General features: G+C 41.0%; 1 protein-coding gene across 8 annotated transcripts in view; it reads right to left on the bottom strand.

Moving 5' to 3' along the window:
* Nucleotides 1-2,559: 2,559 nt before the first annotated feature.
* Nucleotides 2,560-21,784, bottom strand: part of LOC117966668 (nectin-1-like) — a 147,340-nt gene continuing 128,115 nt past the window's right edge. For 2 of the 8 annotated variants that reach the window (XM_059009760.1, XM_059009762.1), the window contains 3 exons: nucleotides 19,175-19,284; nucleotides 9,166-9,213; nucleotides 7,045-7,232 (listed from right to left, as the gene is read on the bottom strand). In XM_059009760.1, the coding sequence (XP_058865743.1) occupies nucleotides 7,184-7,232; nucleotides 9,166-9,213; nucleotides 19,175-19,284 (207 nt within the window). In that variant the 3' untranslated portion in view covers nucleotides 7,045-7,183. Of the gene's footprint in view, nucleotides 7,233-9,165; nucleotides 9,214-19,100; nucleotides 19,285-21,784 lie in introns of all 8 variants that reach the window. The other 6 variants (XR_009311110.1, XR_009311112.1, XM_034913209.2 and 3 more) reach the window with 4 other exon arrangements.

The raw sequence follows: 21,784 nt of genomic DNA, 5'->3' as shown, positions 1-21,784 counted from the left end.
TTTTTTTTAATCCAGGAATTTAGGGTAGCTGAGAACAAGAGGCAAACAAAAATATCCCATACTTTACAGTGTAATTAAGTACCTTTGTGATAAATTGGATTTTTTGATTAATTTCATAATGATAGCGTCAGTTACACAGTTGGATTAATCAGCAAGATCATTAACATTGTGACAACTTTTCTCCATTTGTAAAATCAGATTCCCATCTGTTTTCAACAGATCTGTGTAAAACCACACTCTGCCTGCTGATTGGGAGGACAGGACCATTCAAGCTGTATAATTCTGAAGAAAACCATCTATGCACAAATTAATCAAAGTGCTACATTGATCTGCTTTGACTTTAGATGTATTGCACCCTAGGAAGTGTTAAAAAAAGAAGTATATTCATAAAAGAGTTCTGGACTGGCTTCTTTAACAACAAGGAATTCAGATCATTTGTTGACAAGTATTTCATTTCTGTTATCCCACCTCTGTTCAATATCATGGAAAGGTAGCCATGTTATAAATTAATTAAGTTCCCAGTATCAAATCACATCTGCAGAAAACAAGGTTCTTGGTACAAATGCTACAACAGGACCAAACCTTTCAAGTCTTCTTTGAACTTCAGGTGGTTAATAGTAAGCTTATATTCCTGCAGTATATGTACAACTGCCCTTCATCTCTTTCCAAAGTGCTCACTAGAAGAATATGTTATTCCATAAGAACCCTGTTGGGTCAGTTGTTCATATTACCTGATTCAACATATTTTACTCATCAAAATAAATTATACACAACTGCGGGGAAAGCAGCCTGAAAGGTATAAAAACAGGATGTTCATTAAGCTGTTATTTAATAAACTGTGGAGCAGGGAGCAGAGAGGGTTGTCCACTCAGGTCAAAATAAAGACTACCTGTAAAATCTTCTTCAGCCATTCATCCTCCATTAATAGAGCTCACCGCAGCTGTATTAAAATGCTGAGAAAAAGGATCCTGTTTGTATTCAAAAAGAGAGAGGGAAGATTCTCAGAACCAGACATGCTAACAAAGAATCATGTGGGGGAAATAAAACTCTATATTTCTAATGCGATTCTTTTATTCATAGTAAACATGTCAAACATAAAAAACCCACCCAGCAAGTGTAATAGGCTTATTATGCTTCTGCGTTTTTATCCAGAACATTCCACCGAATTAAAAAGTGTGTGTTTTGAGTACCTTCTCTTTGTTTCAACAGTAATCCCCAGTGGTTCTGTAGTCATCAATCAGCCAGACATAAATATTTTCCTTTCATGTTTTTTTGATATCATTATTATTCTCCCTAAAACGGATGAAGTAAAGCATATTGCAACTGATTCATGACCAGTCCAGCACTCTACTTCATCAAAGTTGTGATTTGAGGTGAAAGAGGATGCTGAGTCAGAAGGTGGGACAAGACAAAAGGCAGACAGGTGCAATGGATTCTTTTTATTTTTAATTCACGAGGAAGGCAAAGGAAGTGTATGCGTCGCATTGGCTCTGGCGCTCCTGTGGGTTAGGGAGGCAAAACCAAAAGGGAATGTTTCTCCTCATCGCGCTACAGAGAACCCTGCTGGCCAGGTGCCGAGCGAGGACAGGCGGACACCTGCAAGGCTGGTCTTTGTCCTTCAGAGGTCGGTAGCTCGCTGACATCCGCTCTCGAGTTCCTGGGTGTAAAAGCTGAAGGGTGCCCACTGAACTTCCTGAGCTGTGTAGGGAAGTACTGTGGTGAGGAGAAAATGTGATTGGACATTTCAAATTGGGGAGAAAAATTAGGTGGTAAAATAATTGGACAAAAAAAGGAACCAGAATTTTGCCAGCAAAGACTTCATCATCATGAAAACTCAAAAGGCAAAAAAAAAACAAGATGCACACTAGTTTAAAACAGATGTGGGAGGAAATTAAGCAATTCAGATAGAGGTGAACAAGGGGGTTGTTGAGAGTTTGGTGCCAAATCCGGTTGAGCAGAATGGAAAATAGGACAGCTGGTTAATTACCTTGATTCTGTTTTGAGCAACGTAATCTTCAATATTTGTTCAACACACATTTACAGGTTCGAGACAGGCCATGTCTAACCAATGGTGGATCTTAATACCAAGGGCATTCAAAGAAATTCACTAAAGAAACTGACTTGCACTGTTGGAGGTGTATGATGTCATAAAAGAGTCCTTTTCAGGGTCCTTATTCAAACAATGGGGACCCCTATGCGCTGACCGTTGATCATGTCTGGTAAATACGATAACTGCCTTGATTTTGCTAGTCTTGATCAAACGTCTATCACACACTCCTAGCCTCCTTTAGACATTTCATGTTCCCTTTTGGGTATAACCTGATAAACTTTAGATTGTATACAAATTCTATTTTCAGGGACAGTGTGATTATTATGTGATTATGTTGAGGACCCTCTGTATGAGCGAACGAGGCAGTATTTTGATTTGTATTAATTGAATACACCCCATAATGTTTATTGTGTTCATTATTTCAGTATTTGTTTTGTGTAGGTGTGCCATACTTGTGTTGGAACTTCATCTTTTCATCAGTTAAATGACGACAGAGAGACAGCTCGATTTGATACTTCAATCTTTAATGGACATACATTTTGCTTTCCCTTTTAAGATAGCTCCAAAAGCAATGGCTCAGTTGAGTACTCAGTGAAAATAAAAACCACTGGAGAAGTTCACAGAAATATGAGACTACAGATTAAAATAATAATATTAATAATGAAAAATTACACTAACAAATTCATCGTCATGCCACATTGTGTTACAGGGCAGGAGCTAATTTGCTTTTTTTTTGTTTTTTGTGATGCGTTCAGGCTCGCTCGCGTTTTTTGAGTTGGCGGCACAGTTTTTAATTAGATTTGCTGCTGTTGACGAAAGACAGTGGGTTGGCATGGCAAACGGTCATAAAGCACCACTGTATATTATAGTTGAATATCCCACTAAGGGGGCAAAACAGTGATACAGGCCTGCTTTATTAAAAAACAAGCCTTCAAAAGCTAGGGGCCTAAGGCTAGCCTGAACACAACTCAGTCAGGTCAGTGTAAGAACTAATCTCTCGCCTCCAGATCTCCACATCTAAAATTACAACAACTAAAGCACACCCCGAGAGTTCCTGCAATGCCTTAACAAATAAATAAATACTTAATTAAACGAATAAATAAAATCCAACAACATGAAGCAGCAGCAAGGCCTTCAGTATCAACCTGCATTTTAAAAGTTCATCGAATGGTAAAAGCACAGTCGAAGTGCAGTGAATCAGAGACAAGCACTGTGAAAGTACAGCTAAGAAAACGTGGTACGTGCTTGGTACAGACATGAGAAAAGCACGGGGGAGTCTGCATAATTACTGCACAAATGTACCATGGTAAACTTTTATAGGGGTTGCACATTATGCTCCCTATGTGTTTTATGAACTCATTGACCCACATGTCTGTGTGTGCTGTCAGAGATCAATGATATGCACACCTCCGCAGTTTACCAGCACCCTCTGTACGATGTGGGAAGCTGCACCCAGTTTATAATTAAGTAGGACGGTAAAATGCATGCATAACTATATAACAACATGGTAATAACTACTAGTGTTTTCTGCTTTACAAAGGTAACTACGAGTGGGACAAGTTTATAATTACATGGAAATGATCTGTTCCATGGTGTTACCAATACAATATTGTCACATGTAATTAGCACAGTAGTTACCAAGTAAGAGAAGGTATAATTGGTAGTTACATAGTCATTACAATGTAATTACAAATGTATTCAGGCCCTGTAATTTAAAGTGTTACCAGCAAAGTGGTGGAAACGTGGCTCTACGGATGTTACCCACAGAGAGGCTTTTTGGCACTGTTAGTAGTCTGAGTTGAGGGGTTGAATTCTTCTCCAACAGAAACAAACCAAACAATAAAAGATACTTGAAACCCAGCATGAAAACGAAGAGCAAGTTCAAAATTACAAAACAGTCCTGCTAAATCTGAAGTGATAGAGAAGTGACGTTCCTGTCAGCTCTGCTGGCGCTGGTTTTGAATCTCGTGCTGTGAAATTTGATGCTGAAACTTTTTGAGCTCCTTTTTTTACCTGAAACTTTAAAGGACTGGGTTTGTATTTCAGAAGAAAATAAAGAACGGTGTTTTGAAATCAGACAGCTCATGTAGCAATGGAATTATTCAGAGCTGTTTTTGCAAAACAAGCTGGTGGACCATTGAACACACTCAGGTGATAGCTGACCTTGCAGAACAGCTGGTGGTTGCGAAGGGAGCCCTGGATCAAACTGGCTCATGCATTGAGCTGAATGCAGTAGAAAGAAATCCAGCGAGACAGAAAGTATTTTAGGAATATTAACACTGAAGTCTTTGCAGAAAATCTCGAGATGACACTAACATACACTTCACACTGAGCTTACTTTCCAACTATGAGAAAAAAACAGACACGAATTACAAAGAAAAGTTTAAAACACACACACGACCAAATAAACTAACAAAACCATGGCAACCATCGTAATTATACAGCAACGCTTTCAAATGTTTTCTCTCTGAAAAGAAATGTACATATAATACTGCCAGGTGCATTAACAGAATAATACCACATTTAAAAATACAAAAAGCAGAACAGAAATACGATAATCTCGACATCTCCAATGACGCCCGGGTGACATTGAGAAACTCACTGCCAGTGCAGTAACACAGTGGAGTCTGCAGGTACACTAGTAGATACACCTGTTGCTTGGACAGTGTGACTCAGAGACACCCACAGTACGGCAGCAACGGCAGATTACATGCAAAATAATGCAGAGGGGGGCGCCAGTACCTGCAGTGCAGGTAATCGATTCATCCAATGCAAAAGGCTCAGGGTCACCCCACGACTGCAGTATCGACACACGAATGGCACACATCTGCAGCACTTCTGTGCATTCACTGACCACTCTCTCCACTAATATCTTCTGTTTAAATAGATTTAACCTCATCTTATGAACTATTAATGACCGAAATCCGTTTCCCACTCTATAATTCGATAAACTGCTTTACTACACTTCTGCTATGACTAATATATGCACAGTGTTGGGCACGTTACTGAGAAAATAAAGTAAGTTATTACTCATTACTTGTTTCTTCAGAAAAAAAATCAAATAATATAATGTCCTTATTACTTCCTAAAAAAAGTATTGCGTTATATTAACAAGGTTCATATAAAAACCACACAACGGCCTTCACTGTTGTAATAAAACTGTTACTGTTCAAACTGGAGATTACTGATTATCCTTTTAACTTTAATGATACAATATTGTCGGAGCGTTGCATTGTTTATGTATCATATCTTATATGTACAGTCTCTGTGAGATATTGTTTCTTTGCATTACATCAGCAAAAATACAGTACTGATTATTATTATTATTATTATTATTATTATTATTATTATTATTATTATTATTATTATATTAATAATAATAATAATTCTGGGTTCAAATCTCAATAGTACCTGCCTATATATTTGATGTGTGGTCTGTTTTGATGTGCAGTAAGTGCTGCATTGGGTCTCTGCCACACTGCGAAAGCAACAGGTTGTATTTAAGCAGTCATTTATTTGAATTGTCTTCTTTCACATTTAGCACAAGAAACACAATAGGTTTTCAGTGAGAACACACATCTATTTCATTGATCAGACAGCAATAACACTGTGAGCGGTTTAAATCTGTGCTTCCTCTAGGAAAGCCTGTGTTTTCTACCCGCGCTATTCCACACAGGCAGTATCCCGATGTCCTGGCTCAGGGGTCAGCAGTTCAACCGCTGCAAAGACTAGTGGACAACCTTTTCATGCCCCCATAGACTGCAGGCAGGGACTGTATGAAATCGCTTGTCTATTTTTCCAAATGGGTCTCTTTTAATGGCATTTTAAAGGTATTTGCTTGGAGAGGCAGGGTGGTTGTCAATGGCAGATCTTTATTCCCGTCTGTGCAGCATGTGGATTTAAGTGGAGGATTTAAGTCCCCACCCTTAAGAAAAAGGATTCTACTCAAAACCGGGTATGTTAAAACAGCCACTTGAGATGCTGTGTTACAGGTGTAGATTGATCAGATTCAATGCAAAGTGAATGGGAAGTTCATGAGTAATGGAGCGTCTCTTCACTGCAGCACTGCTACATACAGCCTCTGTAATTCCAGCCCACTAATGCTAGGTAGTGGAACTAGGTTGTACAGGCAGCTAGTTCCAAGGGATGCAAACACCAGGGCTGATACTGAGGAACTGAGAATAAGGTAAGCCAGAAAAAAGGGACACTGCCTTCCCATGTATTTAATAGTAACACTAATATAATAATTATAATAATAATAATAATAATGTAAAAAAAAATAAGAATTAGGTTTGCATACAGGCTCACGCATAAACTCAAGCACTCACATAACATTCACGCAAAACAAATGAAATAATAACGAATCAAGTCACCCATACATTCGCGGAATGTGACGGAAAAAAAAACACTAAAATCCAAACAGCGTGAAGCACAAGAATGCAATTCGACACATTCAGAACAAAAAGAATAAAAAAAAAGTCAAGAAAAGGCAAAGGTTCTCTTGTTACCCATTTAGTTTTGCTGAGCGAGGGTGGAGTGCAGTGGAGGAGGGTGGAGTGCGGTGGAGGAGGGTGGAGTGCGGTGGAGGAGGGTGGAGTGCGGTGGAGGAGGGTGGAGTGCGGTGGAGGAGGGTGGAGTGCAGTGGAGGAGGGTGGAGTGCGGTGGAGGAGGGTGGAGGGTGGAGTGCAGTGGAGGAGGGTGGAGTGCAGTGGTGGAGGGTGGAGTGCGGTGGAGGAGGGTGGAGGTGGTGATGGTGGTGGCATCATCAGTGTGGCACAGCACAGCACAGGAAGCCCTAGTGGCAGGCTGGTGCAACATGCCGTGGACAAAGGTTCAGTCCACGAAAGACTTGTGGGACCAGCAGAAAGGACGACCTCTCTCTGTCTCTCTCTCCCACTCTCTCTCTCTTATGTATGCATTTCCTTGTTGCTTATTCCCATGTAGTGTAGGGCAGAGACGTTGGGCGTTAGACGTACTGTTCCTTGGGACAGATGTATGGGGCTCGTGAGCCTGGAGGGGGGTACCTGTAGACAGGGCTGTTGGGAGGGTGCCGGGTGTAGGGGTTCTGGGGCAGGAGGGAGATGGGGGGGTAGGCTGGAGGGGGCTGCGGCTCCAGACAGGCGTGGTGGTAGCTCACATAGTCAGCCGGGTTTGGTAGCTCTTCGTAACGCTTCCCAGAGTTCTGTAAAACACAAACAGGAAAAAACAGGGAAATAAAACAGTGATAAGTACATGTTGTTAGCTTCACCACTCACTTTCTTTCTTTCCTTAATAATGAGCACCAGTCTCAACACTCCACTCTCAGCTCTCCAGCACCGTCATCACCAGCACCTTAATAATAATAATTTCAATGGGTTTTATTAGTTACTGCACTAATTCACATTGACCCAACACTGGGAACTGACTTCAAAATCTAGTGCACCGTAACCCAGCACCTCAATAATGAGCACGAGTCTAAACACTCCATTCTCAGCTCTCCAGCACTGTCATTACCAGCACCTTAATAATAATGAGCACGAGTCTAAACACTCCATTCTCAGCTCTCCAGCGCTGTCATTACCAGCAACTTAATAATAATGAGCATGCGTCTAAACACTCCATTCTCAGCTCTCCAGCACTGTCATCACCCTGCATCTTAATAATAATGAGCATGCGTCTAAACACTCCATTCTCAGCTCTCCAGCACTGTCATCACCCTGCATCTTAATAATAATGAGCATGCGTCTAAACACTCCATTCTCAGCTCTCCAGCACTGTCATCACCCTGCATCTTAATAATAATGAGCACTAGTCTAAACACTCCATTCTCAGCTCTCCAGCACTGTCATCACCCTGCATCTTAATAATAATGAGCACGAGTCTAAACACTCCATTCTCAGCTCTCCAGCACTGTCATCACCCTGCATCTTAATAATAATGAGCACGAGTCTAAACACTCCATTCTCAGCTCTCCAGCACTGTCATCACCCTGCATCTTAATAATAATGAGCATGCGTCTAAACACTCCATTCTCAGCTCTCCAGCGCTGTCATTACCAGCACCTTAATAATAATGAGCACTAGTCTAAACACTCCATTCTCGGCTCTCCAGCTGTGTCATAACCCTGCATAAAAAACAGCTAATTTGTCAGCTGAACCATGAGACCTGCATTACGTTTCGGGCCAACCATTTCTCAAGCAAATCCTTCTCAATTATGTCAGGTGTCAGTCAGCAGAACAATGTCCCACTGCGACCATCTGTATTGTGACCTGGCTAATGGATGCCTGTCAGAGCCTCAATTATCAGCCCTTCAAACTGTATTCTTCAGATCCACAGCTAATAACTCTCAACCCCAAGGAGAGATACCATATGGGAATCAATTACCTGAAATATAAGACTTCATGTGAGGTTACTTGAAGAATACACAGGACTTATCATTTAAGAAATGAGTTGGCTTTCCCACTAATGAAGCTCACTTGTGTAAGGGGAGTGCAATTAACCTGCCTCTCATACTGTTTAAGGTTGCATTGTCTTTCATTTACAGCCCAATTAATATCCATTACATTACTGACAGCTATGTATTTATATCGTTCCATTACTTCTATATTTCATTAATATTCCATTCATTGATTTATGTAATAGTTTATTTATTCAAGAAATGGCTTATTAATTTAGATATCATTTTTCAATATTCTCCAAAGAGCATAGAAACACACACACACACGCACACACACACACACACACACACACACACACACACACACACACACAACGATTAACACACACCCAAAGTCGGCTACTTAAAACAGTCCCAATACTCAAACAGAAACTCAAAACGAATGAAACAAATCATTTCAAATCATTTGGTCTCATCTTGGCTGCTATAAAACGCAAACTGGTAACACCGTGATTAATAGTGTAATTAATCATTTCATCATATTACTTGAACTAGTCTTGAAATAGGAACGAAACGCACTGCATATCCAAAATGAAACCCTATACCTCTCCATGTTCCAGGCAGTTCTGTGCAATACAGCGTGATCTCCTTAATGGCAGGTAAATGTAAATGGCAAACAGATAAATGAATGAAGAATGAAATGAGGAGAAGTAAACGGTGAATGAAAAGAAGAACTTACGGGTTGCTCCCGATCATCTTGACATCTACGATAACCACGATCCCCACTCTGAGCGCAGCACAGGAATCGAGAGGAGCAACACAGCAGTGTTTCATGTTTGTTACACACACACACACACACACACAGCGAAGGCCACCTTTACTCATGGAACACAGACTGACTGCTTGACACCCAGACAGACTATGCAGGGGCGAGGCAGGTAACACGGGGGGGTAGAGTCGTGCCGCACAGCTGGAAGGAACGTTACGGGCAGACGCGTGGAAGAGGCTTTCGGAACACGTGGAGGGTATTCCACAAAGTACAGCTCTACGTATCACCCACTGACAGCAGGATTGCATTAAAAAAACAAAATACAGACAGGGGTCAATCAGTGTTTTATACTGACGGCTTTCAACGTTACTGGCTCACTGCAGATTTATCAACACTGCACCTGCCCTGCTATTGTAGCAATAATGCTCTGTTCTACGGGTGCTATTCAATTAAACACCCAGACATATGAGGATATGCCCCATTAATAACTTTAAAAAGCGCCTGTTTTAACATAGAGGGGCCGGGGGATCGAAAAAGGATTGCTCACCAACCACATTGCAATTACATACAGTACGGCTCCTTTGACTGCTGCAGTGCTCAATCACAATGGCTCTAATCAGTCTGATAGTGTTTGCTTTACGATGATAACAAGCTTGCTAAATCCGAGCAAGCTGATTTATTTGGGTCTGCCCTACAGAGATGGATCATCTGGTTGTGCGTGAAGATTTCATCTCCAAGTCTCCCAATTTACTTGTCCTATATATTAGACTAATGCCTCCCTGTTGGATTGGAGATACCAGTCTAAATGGCTCAGATTCAATTAAAGGTATCTAACGTTGACTTCCGTGTTCTTTCTTCTCCCTTGAGGGGATTGATACCTCAGAAGAACCACTTACAAGTAAACTGATTGATTCCAGAGATACACCGTGCTTACTGCATGGCTGTGGAGTAATAACACAGTGCTGTGCTACAGCATACACTCGTACAGCCAGACAAGAAACAGGATATCTGGAACTGTCAAAGGGATTTGACAGCACACCATAATCTACTGGCCATCATCTTGAAAATGAAAAATAGTTTAATCCCTCTGGATAAAAATAATAAATAATAAAAGAAAACTTCACCAGACCAGACACCTGAACACATCGTCTAAAATTGAGTTTCATAACAAGCAAGGGTGTGCATTTTACTGCAGTGCTGAAGCAATCTGGGCTTGACCACAGTGGCACTTCGGGGAATAATTTATGTTCGAGCCGCTGCAGGTTTTTTCCGTGAACTTTAATTGTAAAAGGCTAGCGGTGTGCAGTTAAGCTCGGACTAAAACCTGGAATGGATCAAACTGCTCTGCAAGGGGAGTTACAATAAAATATCCAATGTGGTCTGAGAAGCATGTCTAGATAATTAAATAAAGAGAGATGGGATATTTTACTTGGGCTGTTCTGGGGAAACAAACTATTAAAAACAAATATGTCCATTTCTGTCATGTATAATTATACCATGTTAAGTTTCCTATACTTTATGCTTGTATGTTTTGTTTTAGGAAAGGAAACTACTCATTCCTCAGTTCGCATTCTAAAATACAATTAAAAAAAACCCCATAGATTTTAGGGACCTATATTTTTGCTTTGGTAGTAAACGTTTCTACATTAAGATCCACACTGGGGCAGCAGTGTGGAGTAGCGGTTAGGGCTCTGGAATCCTGACCAGAGGGTTGTGGGTTCAATCCCCGGTGGGGACACTGCTGCTGTACCCTTGAGCAAGGTACTTTACCTAGATTGCTCCAGTAAAAACCCAACTGTATAAATGGGTAATTGTATGTAAAAATAATGTGATATCTTGTAATTCGCCCTGGATAAGGGCGTCTGCTAAGAAATAAATAATAATAATAAGATCAATCAGAAAACACAGTGCTGCTTTTATTAGCCTGTTGTGGCGCTATTCAATCAAACTCCCAATTCTTTTTGGAGGTTAGTGCTGTGATTGAATGCCAACATAAAACATGGACATAAAGCAGGTCGTAATTCAGCTCTGAAGTTTTCATTGAATTCACCCCACAAGCTCTGTACGTAACACTCAATCAAACCAATGTGAGTTTCTTGTAGTGTATTTGAATGCATTTATGCTGGTTCGTTCTCTATGGAAGGTGTGTGATGAGTGAGTGCATGCATGTTGCTGGTTCATTCTGTATGGAAGGTGTGTGATGAGTGAGTGCATGCATGTTGCTGGTTCATTCTGTATGGAAGGTGTGTGATGAGTGAGTGCATGCATGTTGCTGGTTCGTTCTCTATGGATGGTGTGTGTTGACTGAGTGCATGCATGTTGCTAGTTCATTCTGTATGGAAGGTGTGTGATGAGTGAGTGCATGCATGTTGCTGGTTCATTCTGTATGGAAGGTGTGTGATGAGTGAGTGCATGCATGTTGCTGGTTCATTCTGTATGGAAGGTGAGTGTTGACTGAGTGCATGCATGTTGCTGGTTCATTCTGTATGGAAGATGTGTGATGAGTGAGTGCATGCATGTTGCTGGTTCATTCTGTATGGAAGGTGTGTGATGAGTGAGTGCATGCATGTTGCTGGTTCATTCTGTATGGAAGGTGTGTGACGAGTGAGTGCATGCATGTTGCTGGTTCATTCTGTATGGAAGGTGTGTGACGAGTGAGTGCATGCATGTTGCTGGTTCATTCTGTATGGAAGGTGTGTGATGAGTGAGTGCATGTATGTTGCTGGTTCATTCTGTATGGAAGGTGTGTGATGAGTGAGTGCATGCATGTTGCTGGTTCATTCTGTATGGAAGGTGTGTGATGAGTGAGTGCATGCATGTTGATGGTTCATTCTGTATGGAAGGTGTGTGATGAGTGAGTGCATGCATGTTGCTGGTTCATTCTGTATGGAAGGTGTGTGATGAGTGAGTGCATGCATGTTGCTGGTTCGTTCTCTATGGAAGGTCTGTGATGAGTGAGTGCATGCATGTTGCTGGTTCATTCTGTATGGAAGGTGTGTGATGAGTGAGTGCATGCATGTTGATGGTTCATTCTGTATGGAAGGTGTGTGATGAGTGAGTGCATGCATGTTGCTGGTTCATTCTGTATGGAAGGTGTGTGATGAGTGAGTGCATGCATGTTGCTGGTTCATTCTGTATGGAAGGTGTGTGATGAGTAAGTGCATGCATGTTGCTGCCCCACTGGGACACTTCATGGGCTCTTTCCAAATCTGTACTTTTTATTTTTAAAGCTCACATCTTTCCAACCAATGGGAAGGGTGCCTAAGGCTATCTCAATACAAAGACAGTCTGCTTTTCAATCTTAGCTGTCGGTTTAGCTCAATCTCCTCAGGGGATGTGAAAGAAGTCTTTTGAAAAGTATTTTTCTGGAGCAAATAAACAAAGAAAAAGGGCTGAAAATAAACCTTACCAAATTATCTTCAATGGTGATGGTTTAATGAGCAATGCTGACTGGTAATGCAGTACAGTGCCATGGTGCGAAATCAGTACCAGTTTGCTAACTTATCAGGACACTGTTCTGTGAAATATTGATTGCAAATCCATTGCTAGTAATGCTGTGGTCTGCTAATGGTTCTGACGAGCACTTCACATTCCCCTCTAACCTCGGGCTGAGCTGCAGGAATTGACGGTCTACCTTCAGTGGGTTACAATGGAGCGCTTCTATCTCTCCCACAGTGCAATTGCTGTAATAGTCAGGTAGGACATTGAGGTATTGTAATGGGGGAACAGCAATTAGCATTGAATCCCTGCCTCTGAAATTGCTGGGGAATAATACTATGAAAAGTACATTGGGAGACTGAAATTGCCTCTTTTTATATCTAAACAGAGGTAATTGAGAACAGATCCTTTTTTTGCACAGAAAAACAAAACCCTACCAATTAGGTAAGGAACATCACCTTGGTCAAGCCGCAAGGCATTCTGTGTCATAATAAAAAGACCATCACAAGAGTCACGAAATATGAAACTGGTAAACGCTTCTGCTGTGATCAGCCGAGAACAGCCCTGACCTCTTCATATAGCAAGGTTAATCGTCTGTACCAGGGGAGTGTTAAGACGGAGCTACTGAAGTGAAATGAACTCTGAGATACAGCCAGAAGGAAAAGGAAGTTTTAAAAATAACCATTTTCCACGCCTTGAATTGGGTCCTTTGGGCGTATTCTGCAGGTATCTCATGACTCCAAAACTTCAGAAAAACTGTTTCGGTCTAGAGTGTTGCGTATTTGGGGGACAGCCCGTTTTTGTTTTGGAAAATGATTAAAAACGCACTCAAGTTAAGGCTGTCAGCTGGTTTATTGTGTACAGTCCTGGTTAATTATCTACGTGTTTTATCAGCAGGTGCTGCGTTCATTTCTCAGACTCCTCTGAAAAGATTAGTCAGAACTGACAAGAGATAACGCAAACCCAGTGCCACGAGCGGAAGGGTGAAGGGAAGCGGGTGGAATGGGATGAGCAGACACAGGAGAGAAGGGTGAGTTAATAACAGATTAGAAACTCACAGATGGGCTGACAAGAGCCAGGGAGGCAAAAACAAGAGGGAGACAGCAGACAGAGAGACGGACAAGAGTTTACAGGAATGTAGCGATCTGATGTGGCAGCTCCTAGCATTGCGAGGCCAGGAGATGGAGAGGGTTTTCAGATGAGTATGACTAACTTTATCCAAACTGGTGCAGAAAGTTCGCTTTTCTGTCGGAACTGGAGACCCTCAACTCATTAGTTTGTTTGTTTCCTCAGAAATTTAACACCTTTTAATAATGAATGCTGACATGAACAATGATGATGATTTCAAAAAAATCTATTTTAAAACATGCCATATTTGCACATTTAATATATTAAATGTTTTGTCATTTCAAATCTTTTCACAAAACAAAACATTAAACTTTAAAGCTGCAGTGTGCAGTGCAAAACCACATCATGAAAAAACACATTTGTAGGTGAAAACCGCTAAAATAAAAGTCATGACATTTAACAAATATATAAACACGTGAAACTTTCTGTCCACTAAAATACTATAATGTGTGACCTCTTTAGAGAGCATTGTCACTAAAACTGAAATTATGTGACTAATACATTAGAATAGTATAGCAATCACCAGAAGCAATTGTAACACATGTGACAAGCTATGCATCAAATCTGTTCCCTCCTGGGTGTGATTTGCACCTTTAGAGTGAAACTTAAACTAACCACATAAAAGGTGCAAATTTGACAAAAGCTTTAATCAGTTCTAATGTTCTAATACTTTAGTAGTTTACTTTGCGCTTGATTAATAAACAGGTGCAATGCATTACTGTGAAAGAAAGTCTGACAACAAATGTTAACCTGGCAAAGGACTCCGCATGCAACAAACACACTCCCACACGTATACACATTGCAGTGCGACATCAATGGAAGCAAGCAAAGCTCAGCAGGACATGGCTGTGGTCCCGTGCAAACCACAAACAGCACGGCACAGTGCAGCACACAGTCCTGAACCCTGAATCAGCTGCCATGAGTAAATGTAGACCTTCTAATAAAAACAATAATTCAATAATAACACAACATGAGACAGAATGCATGTATGATATAAAAGCTGTTGTATCACAGGCTGCATACACTCTTTGAGTTGTTATATACAGTGCCTTGCGAAAGTATTCGGCCCCCTTGAACTTTGCGACCTTTTGCCACATTTCAGGCTTCAAACATAAAGATATGAAACTGTAATTTTTTGTGAAGAATCAACAACAAGTGGGACACAATCATGAAGTGGAACGAAATTTATTGGATATTTCAAACTTTTTTAACAAATAAAAAACTGAAAAATTGGGCGTGCAAAATTATTCAGCCCCCTTAAGTTAATACTTTGTAGCGCCACCTTTTGCTGCGATTACAGCTGTAAGTCTCTTGGGGTATGTCTCTATCAGTTTTGCACATCGAGAGACTGAAATTTTTGCCCATTCCTCCTTGCAAAACAGCTCGAGCTCAGTGAGGTTGGATGGAGAGCATTTGTGAACAGCAGTTTTCAGTTCTTTCCACAGATTCTCGATTGGATTCAGGTCTGGACTTTGACTTGGCCATTCTAACACCTGGATATGTTTATTTGTGAACCATTCCATTGTAGATTTTGCTTTATGTTTTGGATCATTGTCTTGTTGGAAGACAAATCTCCGTCCCAGTCTCAGGTCTTTTGCAGACTCCATCAGGTTTTCTTCCAGAATGGTCCTGTATTTGGCTCCATCCATCTTCCCATCAATTTTAACCATCTTCCCTGTCCCTGCTGAAGAAAAGCAGGCCCAAACCATGATGCTGCCACCACCATGTTTGACAGTGGGGATGGTGTGTTCAGGGTGATGAGCTGTGTTGCTTTTACGCCAAACATAACGTTTTGCATTGTTGCCAAAAAGTTCGATTTTGGTTTCATCTGACCAGAGCACCTTCTTCCACATGTTTGGTGTGTCTCCCAGGTGGCTTGTGGCAAACTGTAAACGACACTTTTTATGGATATCTTTAAGAAATGGCTTTCTTCTTGCCACTCTTCCATAAAGGCCAGATTTGTGCAGTATACGACTGATTGTTGTCCTATGGACAGAGTCTCCCACCTTAGCTGTAGATCTCTGCAGTTCATCCAGAGTGATCATGGGCCTCTTGGCTGCATCTCTGATCAGTCTTCTCCTTGTATGAGCTGAAAGTTTAGAGGGACGGCCAGGTCTTGGTAGATTTGCAGTGGTCTGATACTCCTTCCATTTCAATATTATCGCTTGCACAGTGCTCCTTGGGATGTTTAAAGCTTGGGAAATCTTTTTGTATCCAAATCCGGCTTTAAACTTCTCCACAACAGTATCTCGGACCTGCCTGGTGTGTTCCTTGTTCTTCATGATGCTCTCTGTGCTTTAAACGGACCTCTGAGACTATCACAGTGCAGGTGCATTTATACGGAGACTTGATTACACACAGATGGATTCTATTTATCATCATTAGTCATTTAGGTCAACATTGGATCATTCAGAGATCCTCACTGAACTTCTGGAGAGAGTTTGCTGCACTGAAAGTAAAGGGGCTGAATAATTTTGCACGCCCAATTTTTCAGTTTTTTATTTGTTTGAAATATCCAATAAATTTCGTTCCACTTCATGATTGTGTCCCACTTGTTGTTGATTCTTCACAAAAAATTACAGTTTCATATCTTTATGTTTGAAGCCTGAAATGTGGCAAAAGGTCGCAAAGTTCAAGGGGGCCGAATACTTTCGCAAGGCACTGTATATATATATATATATATATATATATATATATATATATATATATATATATATATATATATATTTGCAAGTCAGGAAACTCATGCAATAGATTATTTATTAAAACACAGACTAGACAACACTACAACATTGTAAATATTTTATGCTACATTCTTTGGCCTCGCCATTCCAGGTACCCCTGCCCATAAATTACCATGCAGATAAGTGGAGAGGCTGCCCGGAGGGAAGCCATGGGCAGGGGGTGCAGGATAATTACCCTCCCCGCTAGACGAAGCCAAAAAGCAGGTGGAGGCTGGGGAGGAGGAGGCGAACTCTGGCGCACAGCAGGGACGTAATGGATTGAGGTGAGAGATAAACCCTTTCTTTGCCAATCATTGGTCGTATTGTTTATCGAAGGACAAATAAGATACTAGCTATTCCACTGATGATTTGTTCTGTTGTTTATTAGACACACCTTAAACACGCTTGATGTTTACGTGATTTGATCTAAAGTTTAAATGAGTTCCTTGCCAGAAACAGCACTTTGCTTAATTTCTCCAATTCCTTATCAACAAAAACATTTGTGTAGCACCTAGTCGTGCTTAATTTCACCAAAGCATTTGTTTCTTTTTTATTCTATATCTCAACATGCTCTTATCCAACATTATGGGCTGACAATTTTGGAAACCCAACATCAAGATTATGCAGTATGTATATAAACACACTGACCATGTAGCACAGTAACATGATATTGCAAGGGCTCTTATACCAATAATTTGTCTCTTTGAATGGATGAGGTAATTGGATCAAATCAGCCAGATGTTGAAGATCAAAGTGATTTAGAATAAATACAAATATATGAACAAATATACCAGAAGTAATACATTTGCACCAACAGACGGTGACCTCTGTGCTGATCAAAACAGAAGCAGAGAGAGCGAGCTGTGTCAGAGAAAGCAATGCACACAGTCGCAGGTAGCAGACATGCACGCATACTCTGCAAACAGAAATCATTACACCTCTCCTCTCATCAGTCTGCAGCTCTATTACTTTGATGTGTTTTCTGTTCTGTTGCAAACGATCAAATGATACAAGCTTCGGCTGATCTCAATGGAGAGGATCCAGCCGCTTTCATTAAAAGGAAAAGAAAAGAAAACGAGACTAACTTGAAAAGATAGATGGGAGATGAAAAGGAGGGCTGTTGTAGACAGTTGTCTTTGCATGTTGATTTAGAATAATCACGCCAGAAATAAAATGCTGAGGGAGGTGAATTCAGAGGGATCGAAGTTGCTTTCTTCTGAAAACAGTATGCAACAACTCTGGCTCAGCTAAGGCAGACCATATAGCAGGTGCTGGAGTCTGCCTGATTTCATCATCAAATACAGAGCTGCATTGTACACAGTGTTATTTTCCTATGGCATTATTGAATCTTCCAGAGTGGAGATTTTCAAGTCAGGGCTTTCCTAATATTAAAACCACAGGGCACAGTTTTCAGTTAACTTTATAGCTAAGAAAACGTAATTTGTGAAAAGTCAGTAAACAAAGAAAATAGGGAGAAATATCTTATTGGATTCAACATAATCAGCAAGGTGTTAACTGAATAATGTCCACGTTCTTTAACAGTTTATTGCACTAATTGATATCTCCCCAAAGTGTTCTTCAAGATGCAAAGGTAATGGAACGGGGCCCTGCTGCACACTGTGCTCCAGGCAGTAGAGGAGCTTTGTGCTTTGAGTGAATCAACCCTTCCTGTATATACAGAATGAAAAATGTTGAAAAGAATTACAGTGTAATTCAAGTATTGCCCCACACATATTCGGACATGCATAACTTTCCTTTTTTGTCTTCGGAAACACCACTATACCTTGAAATGATATAATGGTAATCCATAAGGAATTTGTTGATTTTGTGACTGTTTCACTTCAGACAACTCTTGCACAGTTGATACAGGAATCCATGCATCAAGCACTCATGCAGTTATGAGCTCTACTGTCTAAAAGTGAAAATACAACACAGACACAACTACGATTTCAACACAGAATCAAATCAGATTCTGCTTTGCTATCGATGACGTAACTGACTCCCTTTCCAAACACATGCACAGCAGCGGAGGGGAGGGGAGGGGAGGGAGGCATGGCTACAGTCCAGTCTGTGTGGCTGTGGCCACGTCCTGTAAATGGATGTTGCAAGGTGAAGCTTGTAAAACTGTTGCCTGCTTTCTCCTGCGTTGTTGTGATTAGTATGAGAATGCTCTGATTGATTGCTCTGTCTCGTTTTGCTTTAAAAATAAACAATAAAGAGAATTCAACAATCAACTAATTATTATTAATAATATTATTCATAATCCTATTCGGAATTTTGTGCCAGATAAGTTTGCGTCATTAAAATAAATAAATAAATAAATAAAAATAACACCGGGGCAACCATTTTGTAAATCTGTCCTTTAGGATTTTGCTTGTTATTTATTAGTTTATTTTTTGGTATCTTAAATGTCTTCTGCATATCTAGTGCCCCATCCTACACACAGCACACATGCACAACCACATGGACTGTAGCCAAGCCTCAGGGTCATTCAGATAGAGAACAGAAACAAACAGATATTTAAAAAGGGAGGGAGGAGGGGTGCTGTGACAGTAAGGGGGTGAGGGAGTGAAAACTGAGGGAGAGAGAAGAGGGGGTGTGCACCAGTCTGTGTACCTTGAGGCCAGTCTGAGGGGGGAAGGGCCTACATTGGCATGCGTTAGCATATATTAGGCTGGATGGTTGCGTACTCGACAAGGTCCCCGCCAGTGTGTACGGAACTCCGAGGGCCGGGCGAAGAGGCCAGAGCCGAGGTGTCCAGCTCCGCATACTGGACATCATAGTCTTTGTGGCCAGAGTTCTGGAGATAAGAGAGGCAAGAAGCATGTAAGGAGAGAGAGAGAGAGAGAGAGAGAGAGAGAGAGAGAGAGAGAGAGAGAGAGAGAGAGATAGGAGAGCTATATATCTATATCTATATATATAGGTAGTGGACAAATAAATGGAAAAACCTGGGTAAATGAGGGACACCAAGTATATTGAAAGCAAGGGCTTCCACACAGGTGTGGCTCATGCGTTAATTAAGCAAATAACATCCCAGCATGCTTAGGGTCATGTATAAAAATGCTGGACAGGCCTGGTTGCCTACAATCATGGCAAGCATGGCTGCAAGAGGAGACCTCAGTGACTTTGAAAGAGGGGTGATTGTTGGTGCACGTTTCAGTGACCAAGACAGCTCAAATTGCTGATGTTTCACGAGCAACGTTGTCTAAGGTGATGTCGGCATGGAACTCCGAGGGAAAGACATCATCAGCAAAGCGCAACAGTGGGTGGAAGCTCATCCTTCAGTGATATCCGTGCATTAATTCGAACAGCAAGGCAAAACAGGCGAGCAACTGCAGATCAATTGACTGCAAATTTCAACCTGGGGCGCGAGCAGCCAGTTTAATCAAAAATGGTCTGCCGAGAACTCCACAGAGCGGGATACCATAGTGGCCCAACGCCCTATTAAGTGACTTTACATTGGTGTTTCCATTTTTTTGTCCACGACCTATATACAGACGTGCTCAAATTTGTTAATACCCCTCCACAAAAAACGAAGAATGCACAATTTTCTCTGAAATAACTTGAAACTGACAAAAGTAATTGGCATCCGCCATTGTTTATTCCATATTTAATAGAAATCAGACTTTGCTTTTGATTTTTTATTCAACATAATATTGTAAATAAGAAAACAAATGAAAATGGCATGGACAAAAATGATGGGACCGCTAACCTAATATTTTGTTGCACAACCTTTAGAGGCAATCACTGCAATCAAACGTTTTCTGTAGCTCTCAATGAGACTTCTGCACCTGTTAACAGGTAGTTTGGCCCACTCTTCCTGAGCAAACTGCTCCAGCTGTCTCAGGTTTGATGGGTGCCTTCTCCAGACTGCAAGTTTCAGCTCTTTCCATAGATGTTCGATAGGATTCAGATCAGGACTCATAGAAGGCCACTTCAGAATAGTCCAATGTTTTGTTCTTATCCATTCTTGGGTGCTTTTAGCTGTGTGTTTTGGGTCATTATCCTGTTGGAGGACCCATTGACCTGCGACTGAGACAGAGCTTTCTGACACTGGGCAGTACGTTTCTCTCCAGAATGCCTTGATAGTCTTGAGATTTCATTGTGCCCTGCACAGATTCAAGGCACCCTGTGCCAGGCGCAGCAAAGCAGCCCCAAAACATAACCGAGCCTCCTCCATGTTTCACTGTAGGTATGGTGTTCTTTTCTTTGAAAGCTTCATTTTTTCGTCTGTGAACATAGAGCTGATGTGACTTGCCAAAAAGCTCCAGTTTTGACTCATCTGTCCAAAGGACATTCTCCCAGAAGGATTGTAGCTTGTCAATATGCATTTTAGCAAATTCCAGTCTGGCTTTTTTATGTTTTTCTTTCAAAAGCGGAGTCCTCCTGGGTCTTCTTCCATGGAGCCCACTTTCGCTCAAAAAGCGACAGATGGTGCGATCAGAAACTGACGTACCTTCACCTTGGAGTTCAGCTTGTATCTCTTTGGCAGTTATCCTTGGTTCTTTTTCTACCATTCGCACTATCCTTCTATCAAGCTGCTTGGAGATGGTCTTGTAGCCTTTACCTTTACCATGCTCGTCTATTATTTTCTTTCTGATCTCCTCAGACAACTCTCTCCTTTGCTTTCTCTGGTCCATGTTCAGTGTGGTGCACACAATGGTACCAAACAGCACAGTGACTACTTTTCTCCATTTAAATAGGCTGAATGACTGATTACAAGATTGGAGACATGTGTGATACTAATTAAGGAAACTAATTAGTTTGAAATATCTCTATAATCCAATTATTTATTATCTTTTCTAAGGGGTACCAACAAATGTGTCCAGGCCATTTTAGAATATCTTTGTAGAATAAGCAATAATTCATCTCTTTTCACAGCTTCTTTGCTTTATTCTATGACATACCAAAGGCATGTAAGTATACATGATAAAATAGTTTTTAATTTCATCACTTTTCAGGAGGAATGAAGCATTATTTCAATGAGCTGTAAGGGTACCAACAAATTTGAGCACGTCTGTATGTATATATGTAGAGCAGAGAGTGAGAGAAAGAGATAGAGTAGAGGGTAGATTTGATAGACAGAAAGACAGCAAGGAACAGAGAAGGTAGAATTAAGAGACACAGAGAAAAGACAAAGAGGACAGACTGGGATATACAAAAAGTGATACTTGTTCCCGGATCATGGCTTTAGTAAAAGGAGAGGAAGATGAAGGAATCATTTTTTGGGGTGAAGACATCGGTCCACAGTTTGGGAATCTAGCTCAAAGGTTTGCTTGTAATCCACGGAACAAGAAAGA

This window comes from Acipenser ruthenus, chromosome 39 (assembly GCF_902713425.1).
Source record: "Acipenser ruthenus chromosome 39, fAciRut3.2 maternal haplotype, whole genome shotgun sequence".
Classification (NCBI taxonomy): Eukaryota; Metazoa; Chordata; class Actinopteri; order Acipenseriformes; family Acipenseridae; genus Acipenser; species Acipenser ruthenus.
The sequence above is the reverse complement of the archived record's forward strand: the minus strand, read 5'-3'. Positions and strand labels throughout refer to the sequence as shown.